This window comes from Colossoma macropomum, unplaced genomic scaffold, assembly GCF_904425465.1.
Source record: "Colossoma macropomum unplaced genomic scaffold, Colossoma_macropomum, whole genome shotgun sequence".
In the NCBI taxonomy this organism is placed as follows: Eukaryota; Metazoa; Chordata; class Actinopteri; order Characiformes; family Serrasalmidae; genus Colossoma; species Colossoma macropomum.
The window spans coordinates 33,671,030-33,687,187 of NW_023494804.1; the positions used below are offsets into that span (position 1 = coordinate 33,671,030).

General features: G+C 40.3%; 1 protein-coding gene across 4 annotated transcripts in view; it reads left to right on the top strand.

Moving 5' to 3' along the window:
• The window catches only part of erg (ETS transcription factor ERG), a 108,684-nt gene extending 93,486 nt beyond the window's left edge, over positions 1–15,198 (top strand). For 3 of the 4 annotated variants that reach the window (XM_036594599.1, XM_036594603.1, XM_036594600.1), the window contains 7 exons: positions 3,927–4,130; positions 6,681–6,761; positions 8,034–8,105; positions 9,780–9,842; positions 10,136–10,192; positions 10,460–10,507; positions 12,008–15,198. In XM_036594599.1, the coding sequence (XP_036450492.1) occupies positions 3,927–4,130; positions 6,681–6,761; positions 8,034–8,105; positions 9,780–9,842; positions 10,136–10,192; positions 10,460–10,507; positions 12,008–12,516 (1,034 nt within the window). In that variant the 3' untranslated portion in view covers positions 12,517–15,198. The remainder of the gene's footprint in view (positions 1–3,926; positions 4,131–6,680; positions 6,762–8,033; positions 8,106–9,779; positions 9,843–10,135; positions 10,193–10,459; positions 10,508–12,007) is intronic. The other variant, XM_036594602.1, reaches the window with a different exon arrangement.
• Positions 15,199–16,158: the final 960 nt, after the last annotated feature.

Below are 16,158 nucleotides of genomic sequence, written 5' to 3' on the forward strand. Positions count from 1 at the left end.
CTCTCACACAGCTAGGTACTTGCCCTTCTGTTTAAAAGCAGCCCTTGTTTTATATACACTGTTTTATATACACTGATTCACCCGCACCGATTTACGCAGTGAACCACAGTGTCAGTGTGAGCTGACTGACAAGATTGGAGTTTCGGTAACACTTTCTATGAATGTCACCTTTGTAAGCATCTATAAACACATTCATAACATGTTATAATGCATTCAAAAAATATTATAAACATAGCTGTAAATATTTATAAAAATGCATTATACGTTATAGCCATGTTTATTATGCATTATGAATTGTTAACATCATACATCATAAGTACTGATCATAACAAGTTATAAGAGCTCATGGTATTTGTCCGCCCTCCTCCAGTGTTAAGAGTCAAGTATTTACTGAAGAATTTACTGAAACACTAAAACATACATAATAAAGCACATTACAGGCTTCAAATGTCAGAGTTTAAACTAGTGCTGCCATCAGTGTTTTACCCAATGTGGGAAAGTTAATGTACACCACCGTTAGCTTGGTATTTGTCTTTATTTTACGCTCTCCAAGCTGGGAGTGACTTCTTTGGCACTGAAATTATAACGTGTTATTAACACTATTTATAATGCATTATATTAGCAATTCATAATGTATAATAAACATGGCTATGAAGTGTAATTCAGTGTAATTCTTTTTTATAAATATTTATAACGATGTTTATAATGCCTTATGAATACATTATAACATGTTATAAATGTGTTTATAGATGCTTACAAATGAGACATTCATAGAAAGTGTTACCGGAGTTTCTGAATGACATTTCATTATCGAATGAGCATTGCAGTGACCTCACCACCGGCATCTATAGCCTAGTGCAGGGCTGCCCAGACCTTTTCTCTTAGGGGCCAAAGTGCGACATTTGTGGTGGGCTGAGGACCAAAAAGACAAAACAGTATACAAATAAAGCATGTAGGTAGATTTCAAATCAGTTTTTATGTAATATTATATTTGGTTCTAAAATACTCCAAATATTCAGTTTTAAAAGGAACATAAAAATGTACAGTTTTTCTTAGTTGCTGAAACACTGGTGATCCAAATCACCACCACTGTGAGCAATTCTGACTTAATACGTTTCTCCAGAATGGAGCATTTCACATCAAACCATGTTCATATTCTGACTATGTAATTGTGCAAAAATGTGTGAAAAATTGGTGGAATTCCTCTTTTATAATGTAGAGTTTTGAGGCACTATTTTGAGAATGAGTTTAGAGTTTGGGGGAAATGTATTTTGAAGCACTGTAAGCTTTTTAGTCCTTATACCATGACATTCATATGTTAGTTGTGTTTAACTGTAATGACTGAAGGACAGTGATTTACATGACAGCATGTGTAGAACTGTGTTTTGTAATGAAACACAAAAACAGTTGAGGCCAAAACCTTTACCAAAAACATTTACCGTTTGGTAACCTTGTTGAAAGTGTTTGGCGAACTGTATTCCAAATATTGTTTTTTTGTGTTAGCAATTGCACATCCTTTTGAAATTCTTATAAAAGAAACCAATGATGACACTAACGCTAACACTGTAACCTATATGGTCTTAGAGAAGCTCTGGTGCTACAATCTCACCTTTTTTCATTTTTATTTACAGCAGGTTAATGGAGGAGCTCCCTGTGAATGGCTTTCACGATTAGGCCCAGAAAATCAGCTATTTTTGCTCTTTTCCTTGTAAACTTTATTTGTTTTTTGCATTTATTGCTTGTCTTCCAATTTCAAGATAGTGATTCTCTCAGCTGATTTTAATGTGACTTCCAAGGAGTCTGTGACCACCTGGTGTGTATTTTTATTACAAGAGCTCATAACTCACCCTATAGCATTGCCTCCAGAGTATTATTGCTATTATACTTGACCTGGTGGCAATAGTAATCAGATAAGGGAGTGAAAGAAATGACCACGGTGGCACAAATTGGTTTTGTAACCAATTTTACACCTCATTACACTGTCTTTCTTTAAACATCTCCATCACTGCAACACAGGACTGTCTAACGGCCTACTTATAATTATAAAATATTAACTTTAAACTTTTAACCAAACAACAACATACCAACACTTTCTAAATACAGACTCTTCACCCAGCCATGTGATGACAACCATGATGACAGCCATGTGTGTACTATGGCAATGGTATTAAGACTTAAGTCACAGCATTATATGCTAGCCGCCTCTTGATTCATTAAAAATCACAGCAGGGTTACTTTTGATACATCAAAGAGAAAAATGGCATGTAGCTGCATGCAATTGTCTTATATCAGGGGATGTATTGACTGGAAGGTCTGAATGGCTTGCTGAGCACAGACGAAACAGAGACACAAAGTTAAGGAGGCACAATATTCCAACTTAAACCCCATGGCCTAACTACCCCATCTCTTTTATTATTGATGTTTATTAGCTTTTGCAACAATGATGTCACAAAAATTGATTAACAGGGAAGTTAGATTCCAGTTCAATTAGTTACATAACGCAGCAGTGTTCAGTGAACAGAGTAGCCTTTATTGATATTGCCACACATTTCGTCAACTGAAAGTATTTGCTTTGGAGCCAGTGGACAGGATGAGCTCGTTATGATTCATTTCTGTAGGCCAGTAGCATCAAACATGTTATTTTGTTGCAACTGCTCTTTATTTCTTGCAGCAGCCGTAACTACATCAGACTTTACATACTTAACATACAGTCGGATGTAAAAATTAGTGAGCTCTGGTTGAATTTCCGGTTCATTTTCTAAGGCCTAATCCTATTTCTTATTTTTACCCCTACCCCTTATTTTCGAGTGCCATCTTGTCCCCTTGAACTGAGTTACAAAGGGTAGTGGTTGAAATCTTCCATACGAAATGGGACCCTCAGACAAAGAAGAGCATTATTTCATTAACAGGCTACTAGCGCTGCTCTGTAGGTGACCCTGCCCGTCTTCAGTGATATCAGAGGAGGGTAAAGTTTAGCAACATCACTGCTGGGCTTCAGTTACATTTAGGGCCTCATATGCTTTTAAAGAGGGGGGGGGTGCATTTATTTGTTATTGCCCACCATTAATTCTTCAGTGACAGGAAGCTGAAGTCAGCTATTCACCAGGTTCTCGTTCAAATTTTCTCGTTCCACCTTAAATGGTGTTGCAGTTACATTCTGGTGCTTCAGGCGTCAGAACTGCTGAACTATTTAAGGTGCAATGGGAAATTTAGCTAGCTACTGAGACATTAGCATACTATTAGCGATTTTCTGTGCTTGTTATAATTTTTTAACGGAGAAAATTCTCACATTTGTGGGTTTCTTTGGTTGTTTGGACAGCCATCTTGCCATTTTTTTTTTTTTAACACTCTGTTTGGAGTGTGACTCTGTAAAACCTCCATTTGGAGGGTCATGTAGCCCTAACACTTGACCCTACCCCTCTATCTCAACAAGAATCAGGACACACAGGACAGGGCTAAGGGCTAAGTGGTAGGGGCAAGGGTTGAATTGGGATTGGGCCTAAGTTAAAATAAGTTAACGCATCCTCTACAGAGAGCACACTTCTGCACGTTTTAATACACAATTACTGTTTATTTGCCGAATTTAAATATTAAAAAAAAAATGAAACATGAAATTTTGCCTGTGCAAAAGTTGTGGCACCTTTTCTGTTATGTTTTATTCTTTTCCAATATGTTAAACTCTGCAAATAAATAGAAATTGTGCACTGAAGGTGTGCAGAAAAATGGCATACTGTCATATAATTTCCCTGTAGAGGATGTGTTAACTTATTTTCGCCTAGGAAATCAACAAAGCATGAAATGTGACCATAAGACTGTATGGATGCAGACGGCTGTAGGAATAAACCTATGAATGGACATATGAATGCATGAAGGAATAAACATTAAAAAAGGTAGAATGTAGTAACTGGGCCGTGTCTCCCGTGCAGACCCCACACTGTGGTCGGCGGATCATGTGCGTCAGTGGCTGGAGTGGGCAGTGAGGGAGTACGGCCTGCTGGAGGTGGACGTGTCTCTGTTCCACAGCATCGATGGGAAGGAGCTGTGTAAAATGACCAAAGAGGACTTCCAGCGCCTCACGCCCAGCTACAACGCTGACATCCTGCTGTCCCACCTGCATTACCTGCGCGAGAGTGAGTTTCTCTCTCTCTCTCTCCCTTACACACACACACACACACACACACTGCTGTATGTGCAGAGTGAGAGAAAGAGTACTGGCCATTTGCATTGCAGCGCACTGTGTAGTTTGACCCCTTCACTATTCTGCCCTCATCTGCTTTTAGACTGCTATTCAGAGATGGCATTTCCTCTGCTTCAGATTCCTCTCTTTACTCATTCTGCCGCTCATGGTGGCCTAGAAACATATTAATACATGTACACATGTGAGGAAAAAGGAGGAAACTTACACACAACGTAAAGAGCAAACTTTTTAAAAAATGACAAAAACGAAGATGTTATGTTTTCTTACTTTTCTTCTGACAGTGATGATGTATTAGTGTATATACATGAGGATTATTTTTATTGCTTCTAAATCTCCTCAGATATATACGGTGCATTCAGACATTATTCAGATCTCACATCTTCCTGATTTTGTTAAATTACAACTTTGCTTTAAAAACGCATTAGAACTTTTCTCCTCAATCTGCAATACTATCTTATACTAATACATTGCTATCAATACGGCATCATAAAAAGCATAAACTAGTTTTTGCAAAATGTTTGTAAACTCATTAAAAAATATATCAAATAAAATAGTAATTTAACAACAAGATTAATTAGAATAAAGTGATATTTAGAATAAGTTTGTAAAGTAACACAATGAGGAAGAAGTGAAGGAGTCTGGACACCCTAGACATCCTAAAGGCACTGTTTATAATGCTAATTCATCATCTAATGTATTTCGCTGTTGTCGGAACAAAACCTCTTATCTCCACAAATGGTAACTTTACAGGAGAAGGAAAAAACATACTTTACTTTTGATGTAAGTCAATGGAACCAGACTTTTTTCCAAGCCATTTTGGGCCGTTTCTTTGGGTCAATTCATCATGAAACTTACATACGAAGTAAAGGACAACAGGCATTTTCAACTGATGTCGAAAACTGAAAAACGACAAAAATGGGGATATGAGGTTTTGTTCTGACAACAGTGATTTGTCGATTTGCTTCAGTTTACAGTAAGCTGAGTTTCAGTGCGTGTTCTCCGAGCGTGCTTACAGGAACTGTACAGAGCTTAGGGGAAAAAGAGAAGAGCTCTTTTAGCTCTCACTGTTTCATTAGTGATGAGAGAAGCATATTGCAATGTAGCATCTTTAAACAGAAAGAGAGAAACTCTGAGCCAGCCAGGAATAGACAGAGAGAGAGACAGAGAGAGAGAGAGAGAGAGCTCTACTCAGACATTCCCTGTCACTCTCTGTTTCTGTATGTGACGGGAAGGGGAGTGAGTGATGGGAAAGACAGGAATTCCTCTTTATTTTCATCCCCGCATTCTGTCTCTGCCTTTGGCCACAAAGCACACATTCCCTGGTACTCTCTCTCTCTCTCTCTCTCTCTCTCACACACACACACACAAACACACACACACTCTCTCTCTCTCTCTCTCTCTCTCACACACACACACACACACACAAACACACGCACACACTCTCTCTATCTCTCTCTCTCTCTCTCTCTCTCTGGCTGAATGTATTTAAGGACGAGATCGCTGCACGTATTTAACTGGGTGATTGACTGAATGTTTCATTTGGCAGTTAAAAGCTCTTTCACTGTGATTGCATGTGCCACACTTACAACAGAGGCTTTTACTATGTTTTTTTTCTTAGTCTCTTTCTCTTTTTCTCTCTTCCCTTCTCTCTCTCTCTCTCACCCTCTCTCTCTTTTCTCTGCCCCCCCGTCTCCCCTTTCTTTCTCTTCCTCTTTCTGTCTCTCTATCTCCCTTTCTCAGTCTTCTTCTCTGTCTCTCTGTCCTTGTCTCTTCCCCCTCTCCCTCATTTACTCCCTTTGTTTGTCTCTTCCTTCGACTCTTTCTTTCTTTCTCTCTCTCTCTCTCTCTCTCTCTCTGTCTTTCTCTCTTTTCTTGCCTCTCCCCTTCTTTCTTTCATTTTCTCTCTCTGTCTCTCTGTCTCTCTGTCTTTCTCTTTTCTTGCATCTCCCTTTCTCTTTCTTTCACTCTCTCTCTTTCTCTCTCTCTCTGTCTTTCTCTTTTCTCGCCTCGCCCCTTCTCTTTCTTTCATTTTCTCTCTGTCTCTCTCTGTCTTTCTCTCTTTTCTTACCTCTAACTTTCTCTTTCTTTAATTCTCTCTCTCTCTCTTTCTCTCTCTCTGTCTTTTTCCATTCCCTTTCCCCCTTTCTTTTTTCTCTGTCTCTCCACCTTCTTTCCTTTCCTGTCTGTCTTACTCTCCCTTTCTCTATCCTTTTCTCTCTCTCCCCCCCTCTCTCTTTCTGTTTCTTTCCCTTCCCTTTCCCCCTCTCTCTTTTTCTCTGTCCCTCCCCTTTCTTTCTCTTTCTCTTTCTGTCTTTCTCTCCCTTTCTCTGTCCTCTTCTTCTCTCTCTCTCTCTCTCTCTCTCTCTCTCTCTCTCTCTCTCTCTCTCTCTCTCTCTCGTCAGCACACCACAGGATGTTTTTGAACTGTTTTTTTATATGTCATGTTTGTCACTCCCCTCTTTCAAAATGTTTTCTTTCTCAGCTCCACTTCCCCACTTGACCTCAGACGATGTTGACAAAGCCTTGCAAAACTCTCCGCGGTTAATGCATGCCCGTAACACAGGTAAGCAGGCCTGCGGCCCCGCACCCGCATTGCTCCCACCCCGCCCGACCTGCAGCCTTAACGCTTCTTGCCTCAGCTGAGATTCAGTTGTCTTAAAGCTGCTCAAATCGTTTTCGGGCCACCAGGTGGCATCAGTGAGCACCTGCAGCACAGAGCCGCGTAGGCCTACTTACACACAGATTTTAAAGTCTGTTGCTTCACTGCAGAATAAGGTGGAGCAAAAGGCTATTTTGTGGCCAAGAGAAGCTACAAGTTTTATTACTTTTGTTCTGCAGGGCCTTTTCTTCTGATTTCTTCTGGTGGCTTGAAACTCCAATCGTCAGCTTTAATGCAGTTAATCAAGCGCTTTGCTAGTGCTCTCTTCTGCTGTTCTCGAGTTTTAGGATGTGCCCTTTTTGGCTCTGTTCCATTTGTTCCTTGGTTGAAAATGATCTATATGTATGTATATGTAAACCAGGGGTGTCCAATCTTATCCACAAAGGGCTGGTGTGGCAGGTTTTCATTCCAACAAAGCAGGACTGCACACGATCAGTTGTTTGAAGGCTATGCAAATGATTAAACAAGTGGAATCTGTTGTGATCCAGCTCGTTTGCAGCCATACCGGCCCTTTGTGGATAAGATTGGACATCCCTGATGTGTATATATATGTGTGTGTGTGTGTGTGTGTGTGTGTGTGTGTGTGTGTGTGGAAAAAGTCAGAGATCACCAATAATTTGATTAAATTGATTAAATAATAAAATGTGGATGATTCTGGGCTTAAATAGAAGAGAATCCATTGCACAAAGATAAGGAAGCTTCCAAAACTGGACTTTTTCACTCCTAACAACCGTGTAAGACCTGGTAGACACAATAACACTGCCCCATCAGATAAACAGTACTTTGAGGGAGAGGAGAAAATCAAGCTGCTTCAGATCTGAAAACATCCACGGGTGTTTCTGTCCATCCTTCCACTGAGAGAAGGCTCGACACTCTGAGTCTGAAAGGATGAGTTGCTGCCAAGAAGCCATTTCTGAGAAAAGGAAATAGACAAGTTTGCAAATCAGTCAAAGTGCTCTCACAACAATGGACTGACCACCCCAGAGTCCAGACCTCAACATCACAGAATGAGTTTGGGATTATTTGGATCGTGGGACGCAGAAAATGCAACTAATTTTTTTTTTCTTTGGCTGTTTTGACTGGATATTAAATGAATAAAAGGTGGTCTCTGACTTTTGCACAGCGCTGTGTGGAAAGATTCACGCTGATCATATTCATTAGAATCTTCTTCTTTAGGAGGTGCAAGCTTCATCTTCCCCAATACCCCTGTCTACCCACCTGACACCCCCCGGGCCCCCGCTAGACCAGGTCAGTCCTGACACTGCTTTACCTTCCCTACCAGTATTAGAGTATATTACAAAAACATACTGTATTACTGATGAGATATTAGTGGGTGACAACGTTTAAATGTTGACTAGAAAATGTGAGCCCTTCTTTTTAAAAGGTCATTCACTGTGAATATTTAAACATTGCTGTATTTTTTCCGCGTTGTGGAGTAAAGCACTCCACTGCTCCTTACTTCAACCACAGAGGTCAACCACAGAAACTAACCCAGCCCTCAGCCTACACACACACACACACACAACACACACACAGCTACTGCTCATGTCCACCCACAAAAACACACACATATGCACATACTGATACTGCACACACACCCTCTAGTGGACACAGTGTGAACTGCATGTCAATGTGTTCTATTATAAGGGATAAACAAAATAATGGCTTTACACTCACTGACTGTTATTATGATTATGTTAATTGGGTGAGGTGGGGGGGTCATTCTCAGCACTACCGGAGCACTGACATGTTAGTGGAATGGTAGCATGTTTTGTGCTAGTATGAGTGTATCTGTACTAGTGGTGGTCCTACGGTGGTCCCTTTTTTTAGGAGAGTAGAGGCCGGTTGCTAAACTGCACAGCCAAAGATGGGCTACAGTCAGGAATTATAAGCCAGCAAAGTGTACATACATGGTGTTTCTGATAAAAACTCATACTCTGATAAGTCCAAGTACTATAATAAGTACTAGTATTGCATGTGGTGTTTTAATCCTAGAATGCATGACCCAAAAAAGTATATAAATGCAATATCCGCTATGGTAATTTTTTTTATATATATAAAGATAGACAATGATAAAAAAAAAAATCTATTTAGAACTAGTAGACTAAATAAAATGATCCATCTGCAAGGATGAGTAATCATATAAAGTCATATCTAAAAGTCACTATCATGTTTGATTAATCCATGGAATATCAAGGGATTTAACATTCTTATTGAGAAAACGTATAAAAAAATACCACGTTGAGTCAAAATTCCATAGGAAATGCATAGGTGTCATTTTGACCCCCTTTACGATGACTTGGGTTAGAGATTTTTCGGAACCTGTGAGAGCAAGAAATATGGAATATCGGAAGAAAACCTTTGTCGTTTTTCAGTTTTTGACATAATTTGAAAATACCGGTTACCCTTTACATTGTATGCACATTTCGTGATGAATGGACATTAAAATTAAAGTATGTTTGGTAACACTTTACTGTAGGGTACTATTCCTACATAAGCATGACATAGCCCAACATAAATGTTTATAAATGCCTGTTCCAATAGGCATCATCTGTCCTAAAGACTACTTTGATCAAAACTGGCAAATGTAACCTTTATAGTGAAAAATGCCTATTGGAATAAGCATTTATACAGGCTTATGTCAGGTGTCATGACAAGCTTATGTAGGTGTCATAAAGCCTTATGACCAGTGTTACCATATGTTTTTACCTTCCCCTGTAAAGTTATCATTTCGGAGATATGGTTTTCCTCCGACAACAGCAAAATGTTAGGCTCTCAAACGGGATTTTTGAGGAATACATGAAATGTCAAGGAATTCATTGTTTATATTGATAATCTAATCCACAAAATCACACCCTAGTGGGTACGTTTGAGCCCCTATTAGACATTCTAGGGTTAATTACTTTGTATACTCTCTGATAGATTTGGCTTATGAAGCCGCCAGACGATCTGCATGGCCACCTCAATCAGCAGCGGTCAATAAAGGTAAAAAAGTGAACCTGTTTTTTCTCTGGTCACTGAGTGTGAATCCTGGAGTGATGTGAAAATGCTTCTGGAGTGATATGTGTCTGCACACTGCTGGTTTTGCCAGTTGCTAAAATGACTGAAATCTGGCAGATGGTGCTGCTGCATTTTAATGCTGTTTGCTGATGAGCAGTTAATTTAATGTGGAACTCACTAACAAGTTGCTGTAGCTGGTATGCCTGGTGTCTGGCAGTGACAGTAACGCTGTGAACTCTTTGTGTGAATGTGTGTGTGTGTGTGTGTGTGTGTGTTAGTCTCACAGTCCTCACCAGCCATTGTCACCAAAACAGAGGAGCAGAGGCCACAGCTTGGTGAGAATCTCACAAAATCTTATTTAGCGAAACGTATGTCAGTTGAAAGCTGGGATGGGATATGATGAAATATTCACGCAATCATAAATTGTGCAATGCAGTGTCCCAGTTTTTACAGTCTTGCAGTAGTTTTTATTTCACCACTGATCTGAGGCCCTATTGTCTAACTAATCTAACATATATCTGTGTTACTATGACTTTTAATAATAATTTTATAGTGTGAATAATTAAACGCGCTCTTATCTGTGCTCTCCTGCTGTCTGTCAGATCCATATCAGGTTTTGGGACCCACAAGTAGCAGGTTGGCAAACCCAGGTGAGCCACAGTCCTGACTTACACTGTGAAGTTAATGTGTTGTGGTGATGATGACATGTGCTGATATAAAAACGTAATACCATTATAACGACCTGATCTTTTATCACAATCCCTCGGGTTCATTACTGGATCATTCTATATCTAATCTCTTGAATTTAATAGTTTTCCCATGAGGCCCACTTATGATGTTTGTGTAGGTTTGTGTCATAAATATAACAACTTTAAAATATAAAAACTTGTCAGAAATAGTCATGATTAATTTTTACATGTCACTTTCCATCCTCTATTCATCCTTTAGAATTAAACAGGTTGTTTTTAGGACTGTTGTATGTAAATGATCTTTGTTCTGATTTACTGCCCTGTATTTTACCTAGTGCATAATGCAGTCCAGGCTGAAACACTCCTTATACACCAATCAGGCATAACATTAAGACCATCTCCTTGTTTCTACCCTCATTGTCCATTTTATCAGCTCCACTTACTATATAGGTGCACTTTGTAGTTCTACAGTTACAGACTGTAGTCCATCTGTTTCTCTGCATACTTTGTTAGCCCCTTTTACCCTGTTCTTCAGTGGTCAGGACCCCCATGGACCCTCACAGAGCAGGTACTATTTGGGTGGTGGATCATTCTCAGCACTGCAGTAACACTGATGTGGTGGTGGTGTGTTAGTGTGTGTTGTGCTGGTACAAGTGGATCAGACACAGCAGTGCTGCTGGAGTCTTTAAACACTGTGTCCACTCACTGTCCACTCTATTAGACACTCCTACCTTGTCAGTCCACCTTGTAGATGTAAAGTCAGAGACGATAGCTCATCTGCTGATGCACAGTTTGTGTTGGTCATCCTCTAGTCCTTCATCAGTGGTCACAGGACGCTGGTGGCTGGATATTTTTGGTTGGTGGACTATTCTCAGTCCAGCAGTGACACTGAGGTGTTTAAAAACTCCAGCAGCACTGCTGTGTCTGATCCACTCAGACCAGCACAACACACACTAACACACCACCACCACGTCAGTGTCACTGCAGTGCTGAGAATGATCCACCACTCACCACAATAGTACCTGCTCTGTGAGGGTCCATGGGGGTCCTGACCACTGAAGAACAGGGTAAGCGGGGGCTAACAAAGTATGCAGAGAAACAGATGGACTACAGTCTGTAACTGTAGAACTACAAAGTGCACCTATATAGTAAGTGGAGCTGATAAAATGGACAATGAGCATAGAAACAAGGAGGTGGTCATAATGTTATGCCTGATCGGTGTATTTTTAAAACTTTTAAAACGATGTTTACACACTACATCAAACGTTTTTATTTAAAACGTGAAGGAAATTTGTTTTTCTATGAGATTGGGGTCTATAATAAGAAGTTACTACTGGTAAAATATTTGATACCTTTTTATCTACTTTCTGATAATTTAATCTACATTGCACATTATTATTGTACAAAACAACAAAATGATTTGCGCAGTAACGTGTATAATGGTGTGTTTTTTTTCCGCAGGCTCAGGTCAGATCCAGCTGTGGCAGTTCCTGCTGGAGCTGTTGTCAGACAGCTCCAACTCCAGTTGCATCACGTGGGAGGGCACCAACGGCGAGTTCAAGATGACGGACCCGGATGAAGTGGCGCGGCGCTGGGGCGAGCGCAAGAGCAAGCCCAATATGAACTACGACAAGCTGAGCCGCGCGCTGCGCTACTACTACGACAAAAACATCATGACCAAAGTGCACGGCAAACGCTACGCCTACAAGTTCGACTTCCACGGCATCGCTCAGGCCCTGCAGCCGCACCCGCCCGAGCCATCTGTCTACAAGTACCCTACGGACCTACCCTACATGAGCTCCTACCACGCCCACCCGCAGAAGATGAACTTTGTGTCCCCTCACCCCCAGGCGCTGCCTGTCACATCGTCCAGCTTTTTCGCCGCACCCAACCCCTACTGGAGCTCGCCCTACCCCGGCCCGCGCCACCCAGCCGCCCACATGCCCTCCCACCTGGGCACCTATTACTAGACTGGAGAAATGGGGAAGGAAAAAACATCTCACCTGAGTTCAACTGGAGCGCCCCCCCCCCCAAACGCTAAAACGGGCAAACGGGCAAACGGGGGAAAACTGAGCCCGCTGAGCCAAGCGCCACTACCGGAATCATCCAGGTGCAGAATTAAAACAGGAGACTCGAGGGAACTGAGGAAATGTACAGTAATTGTCTCACAGGGCTGGGGGAGGTAGGGAGGGGGAGGCGCACCATAGCAAAAAACTAGTTTGAATTTGGGATGTTGCATGTAATGTTTAGACCAGGGGTGCATCGAATTTACTAGATTCAGACGTGTACATCATTTCCACTTGAATAAATTGTAAACATTAGCACAATTATTGGCCAAAGAAGGTAAACTGAAAATTGTGTTGACAAACATATGCAGTTCTGTGCAAAAGTCAAAGACCACCCCTTATTTACACTCGAAAGGTGTGTTGTCTGCATAGAGTAACACACAGGGGAAGCCACGATTCTGCTGAAGTAGTACTCTTTTATCAGCACCAGGCAGAAAGGCTCATAAACACGACCAAAGAGCAGGCAGGTCACCTCTAGCTATACAGTTCCACTCAATGGTAAACACAACCCACTCTATCAAACCCCACTCCACCACACAGAATAACACAGTAAACACATACCACATACCTTTAACTGACTATCAGCAACATGAACAACATTAAGGGCCATTTTTAGGGGAGTGTGCACCTTCCGTGAGGCTCTTTGCATGGCCCTCTGTATGGTCACGCCTCCCAAGCCTCTCACTGCCAGTAGCGGGATGCTACAATGTATTTAACAGAAAACTACACAGAAGCCTCAACAACTTAATCTAATTTAGTTTGTCAGTATTTAGTTTGTCACTTCTTTTTGGGAGACTTGTTTTCAGTCTTTTAAAGAAATCTGCAGGGATATTTTTCCACACCTCCAAAGTTCAGTCTTAGAAGTTGGTTTCTGTAGTGATTCGGTCATGTTGACGTCTGGGCTCTGGGGCAGCCACCAAAGTCTCAAGGATGAAAGCTTTAAGTGCTGTTATCTGATAGTGACCGTTTTGATGGTCTAACAGGTCTTGCACGGTTGCTAGGAGTCTTCACTACAGAGCTCTCTCTTTATCTTTAGTTCCAGTTTGGAAGCTCCTTTTTTTTTTTAAACTTATTTTCCTTTGACTTTCCTCTGTCTTATGCACTTAGATTACTTTATATCTAATCTGCTCAGAAATATCTCCTGAAAAATAAATAGCTTGGGCTTAAAGGACTTTTTCAGTGGAAATAAAGAAATACAGAGTGGTCGCTGACTTTTGCACAGAACATATTTTATCAGTGTGGCAATGTTGTGTGCATTTGGATCATGTACTTTTCAGTGTGGTTCGGACTCTGAATAGTGCAGTGTAGTTTGGGGTCTAAAGGACTATGCAAAAAGCAATGGCAAATTTGACTGCAGATGCACTGGCCGCATAACACACGTCAGTTTCTTTGCCTTTGGCCACAGTGCAGCCCTGGTCCAGACTACGGTCCAGATGAACGTCAGCAGCAGGTCATTATAAGAATGTGAAAGCGCCAATTAGCAAGTTACATTCATGTAAAAAGGGCTTTTAATTTACCAAAATGAAAAAAAAAACAGGTGCATGAACAGTTATGTATTATTATATATGTTTTAAAAGTATTAAACTACCTTATTTTGAAAATGGAAATGTTAGAGTGCAGAGAACGAGTTAGGAAGGTGTATATGAAGATAAAAAGATGAAGGAGGGGCTAAAGGAAGAGAGCGAAAGCTACAGGAAAGCGAAACGTGGATCGAGGTCAGACGGAAAATGCTGAGTATTAGTCAGGAAAGCAGTGGAGGGAACATAAGGCGTTGCAGTCATTAAGTATTATTGCTTTGGATGTACATTGCCATGTTTATCAGTATTATACTACACAGTAGTTCATATGGCATTATAGAGAACAAAGAAGGGACATTCATTTGCCTGTTCATGTCGAAATGGGAAGAACCTTGAAAATGACGCATCTTTGTTTTGCTATGTAGAAAACTGGAAAGCAAACGATTCTTTAAGTGTTTTTAAATGACCTCAGACCTTTTTAGACAGAAGTGGATTTTTAAAAATCAGTGCCTTATGGAAGACGTTCCTCACACAGCCATGAAGGTTTTGCCAAAGTACCATTTTTTTTGTGTTATTATTGTTATTTTCCGAGTCGCGAACGCTGTGCGTTTGTCAGATTGAAGTATGCAATTCAGTGCTATATTTCTTTTTATAAGACAGATATATAACTTATGCATTTAAACACTACGAGTTGATCTCAGCCAGCCAAAGACAGACATTTTTATGATAGATTTAGAATAAAAAAAAAAAATAAGACGTGGACCAAAGTTGGCAATTGAACAATTGTGGCCTTTGAACTTTAAGCTCTATATACGACTGTTTACAAGTGCAAGCTATATGCGCTAGTGTAAGATTTATTGTTTGTGTGCAAGCTGGTCTGGTATGGCATTCAGGCCGGGCTCAGTGACAGCAGGATTTACAGTTTGAAAAGGAAAACTCTGTAAAATCTCTGTCCACTGAGCACCTGGGCTGATGCTCTGAGATTGCTGACAAAACGAAGAAAACATATACTTTCATAAATTATATGATTTTCTACTGAGTCAATTTAATAAACTATTTTCAAACCAAACTGCTTTTCTCTCCGTGTGGAAAGTCTCATTGCTGTTGCATAGCATTCTGCTCAGAAACAGAAACCATCACTTTCTCTGTTGCCACAACACACACACTCTCTTTCTCTGTGTCAGACTGACAGACTGAGCGTGCTCAGAGTGTGCCCATATGTTGCCACAACAAAGCCAGAAACATAAGATCAGTTCAGAACAGACTGAGGATACATGAAAAATAGGATATTGCAATGCAATGTATAAATAAATATATGTAGTACTGTGCAAAAGTCTTATGTGCCTAAGATAAAAGAGTCTTTGCCACTAGAAAGTCTACATTGACATCAGAATAAATACAAACCTAAACACATTAAAAAGTAACAGAATTATGTTTTTTATAAAAAAGTAGTTGTAAACTAGTTAAGATAAAAGTTAAGATAATTAGATAAAACATTGATCAGCAAAACCAGGTATTAAAATCACTACTTATCATATTGGTGTTAATATTACATATATATGTAATATGTAAAATATGTGTGTAATGTAAAAAGTTTTGCACAGCACTATATGCATAAAATATTTCAAATATACACAAAATTTCCATTTAATGAACTGGTCATTGTTCTGGAATTCTATACAGTAAATACAGTGAGTTCTAACTACGTTATACATCAATTAGTTCCGGCCACGTAAGCTGATTGGTTGACCATTGGTTCACCATAACATCATGCTTTTTTCACAAACACTGTATCCCTCCGCTGAGACTTTGACAGCTGTAGGAGACGCTCAATCCATTTGAATGTTTTTACTTCTTACTTTGCCACAAACAGAAAATGGACACTTTTAAGATCACATCTGACCGACAGCCGATTTGGTCAGACTCTGAAGATGAGATGACACTAAATTTCCAAACTGTCATCACCACTGAGCAGCTTTTCAGTCGGCAGCTGTGACAGAAGAACAGCTAAACTGTAAGCTGCTTTACA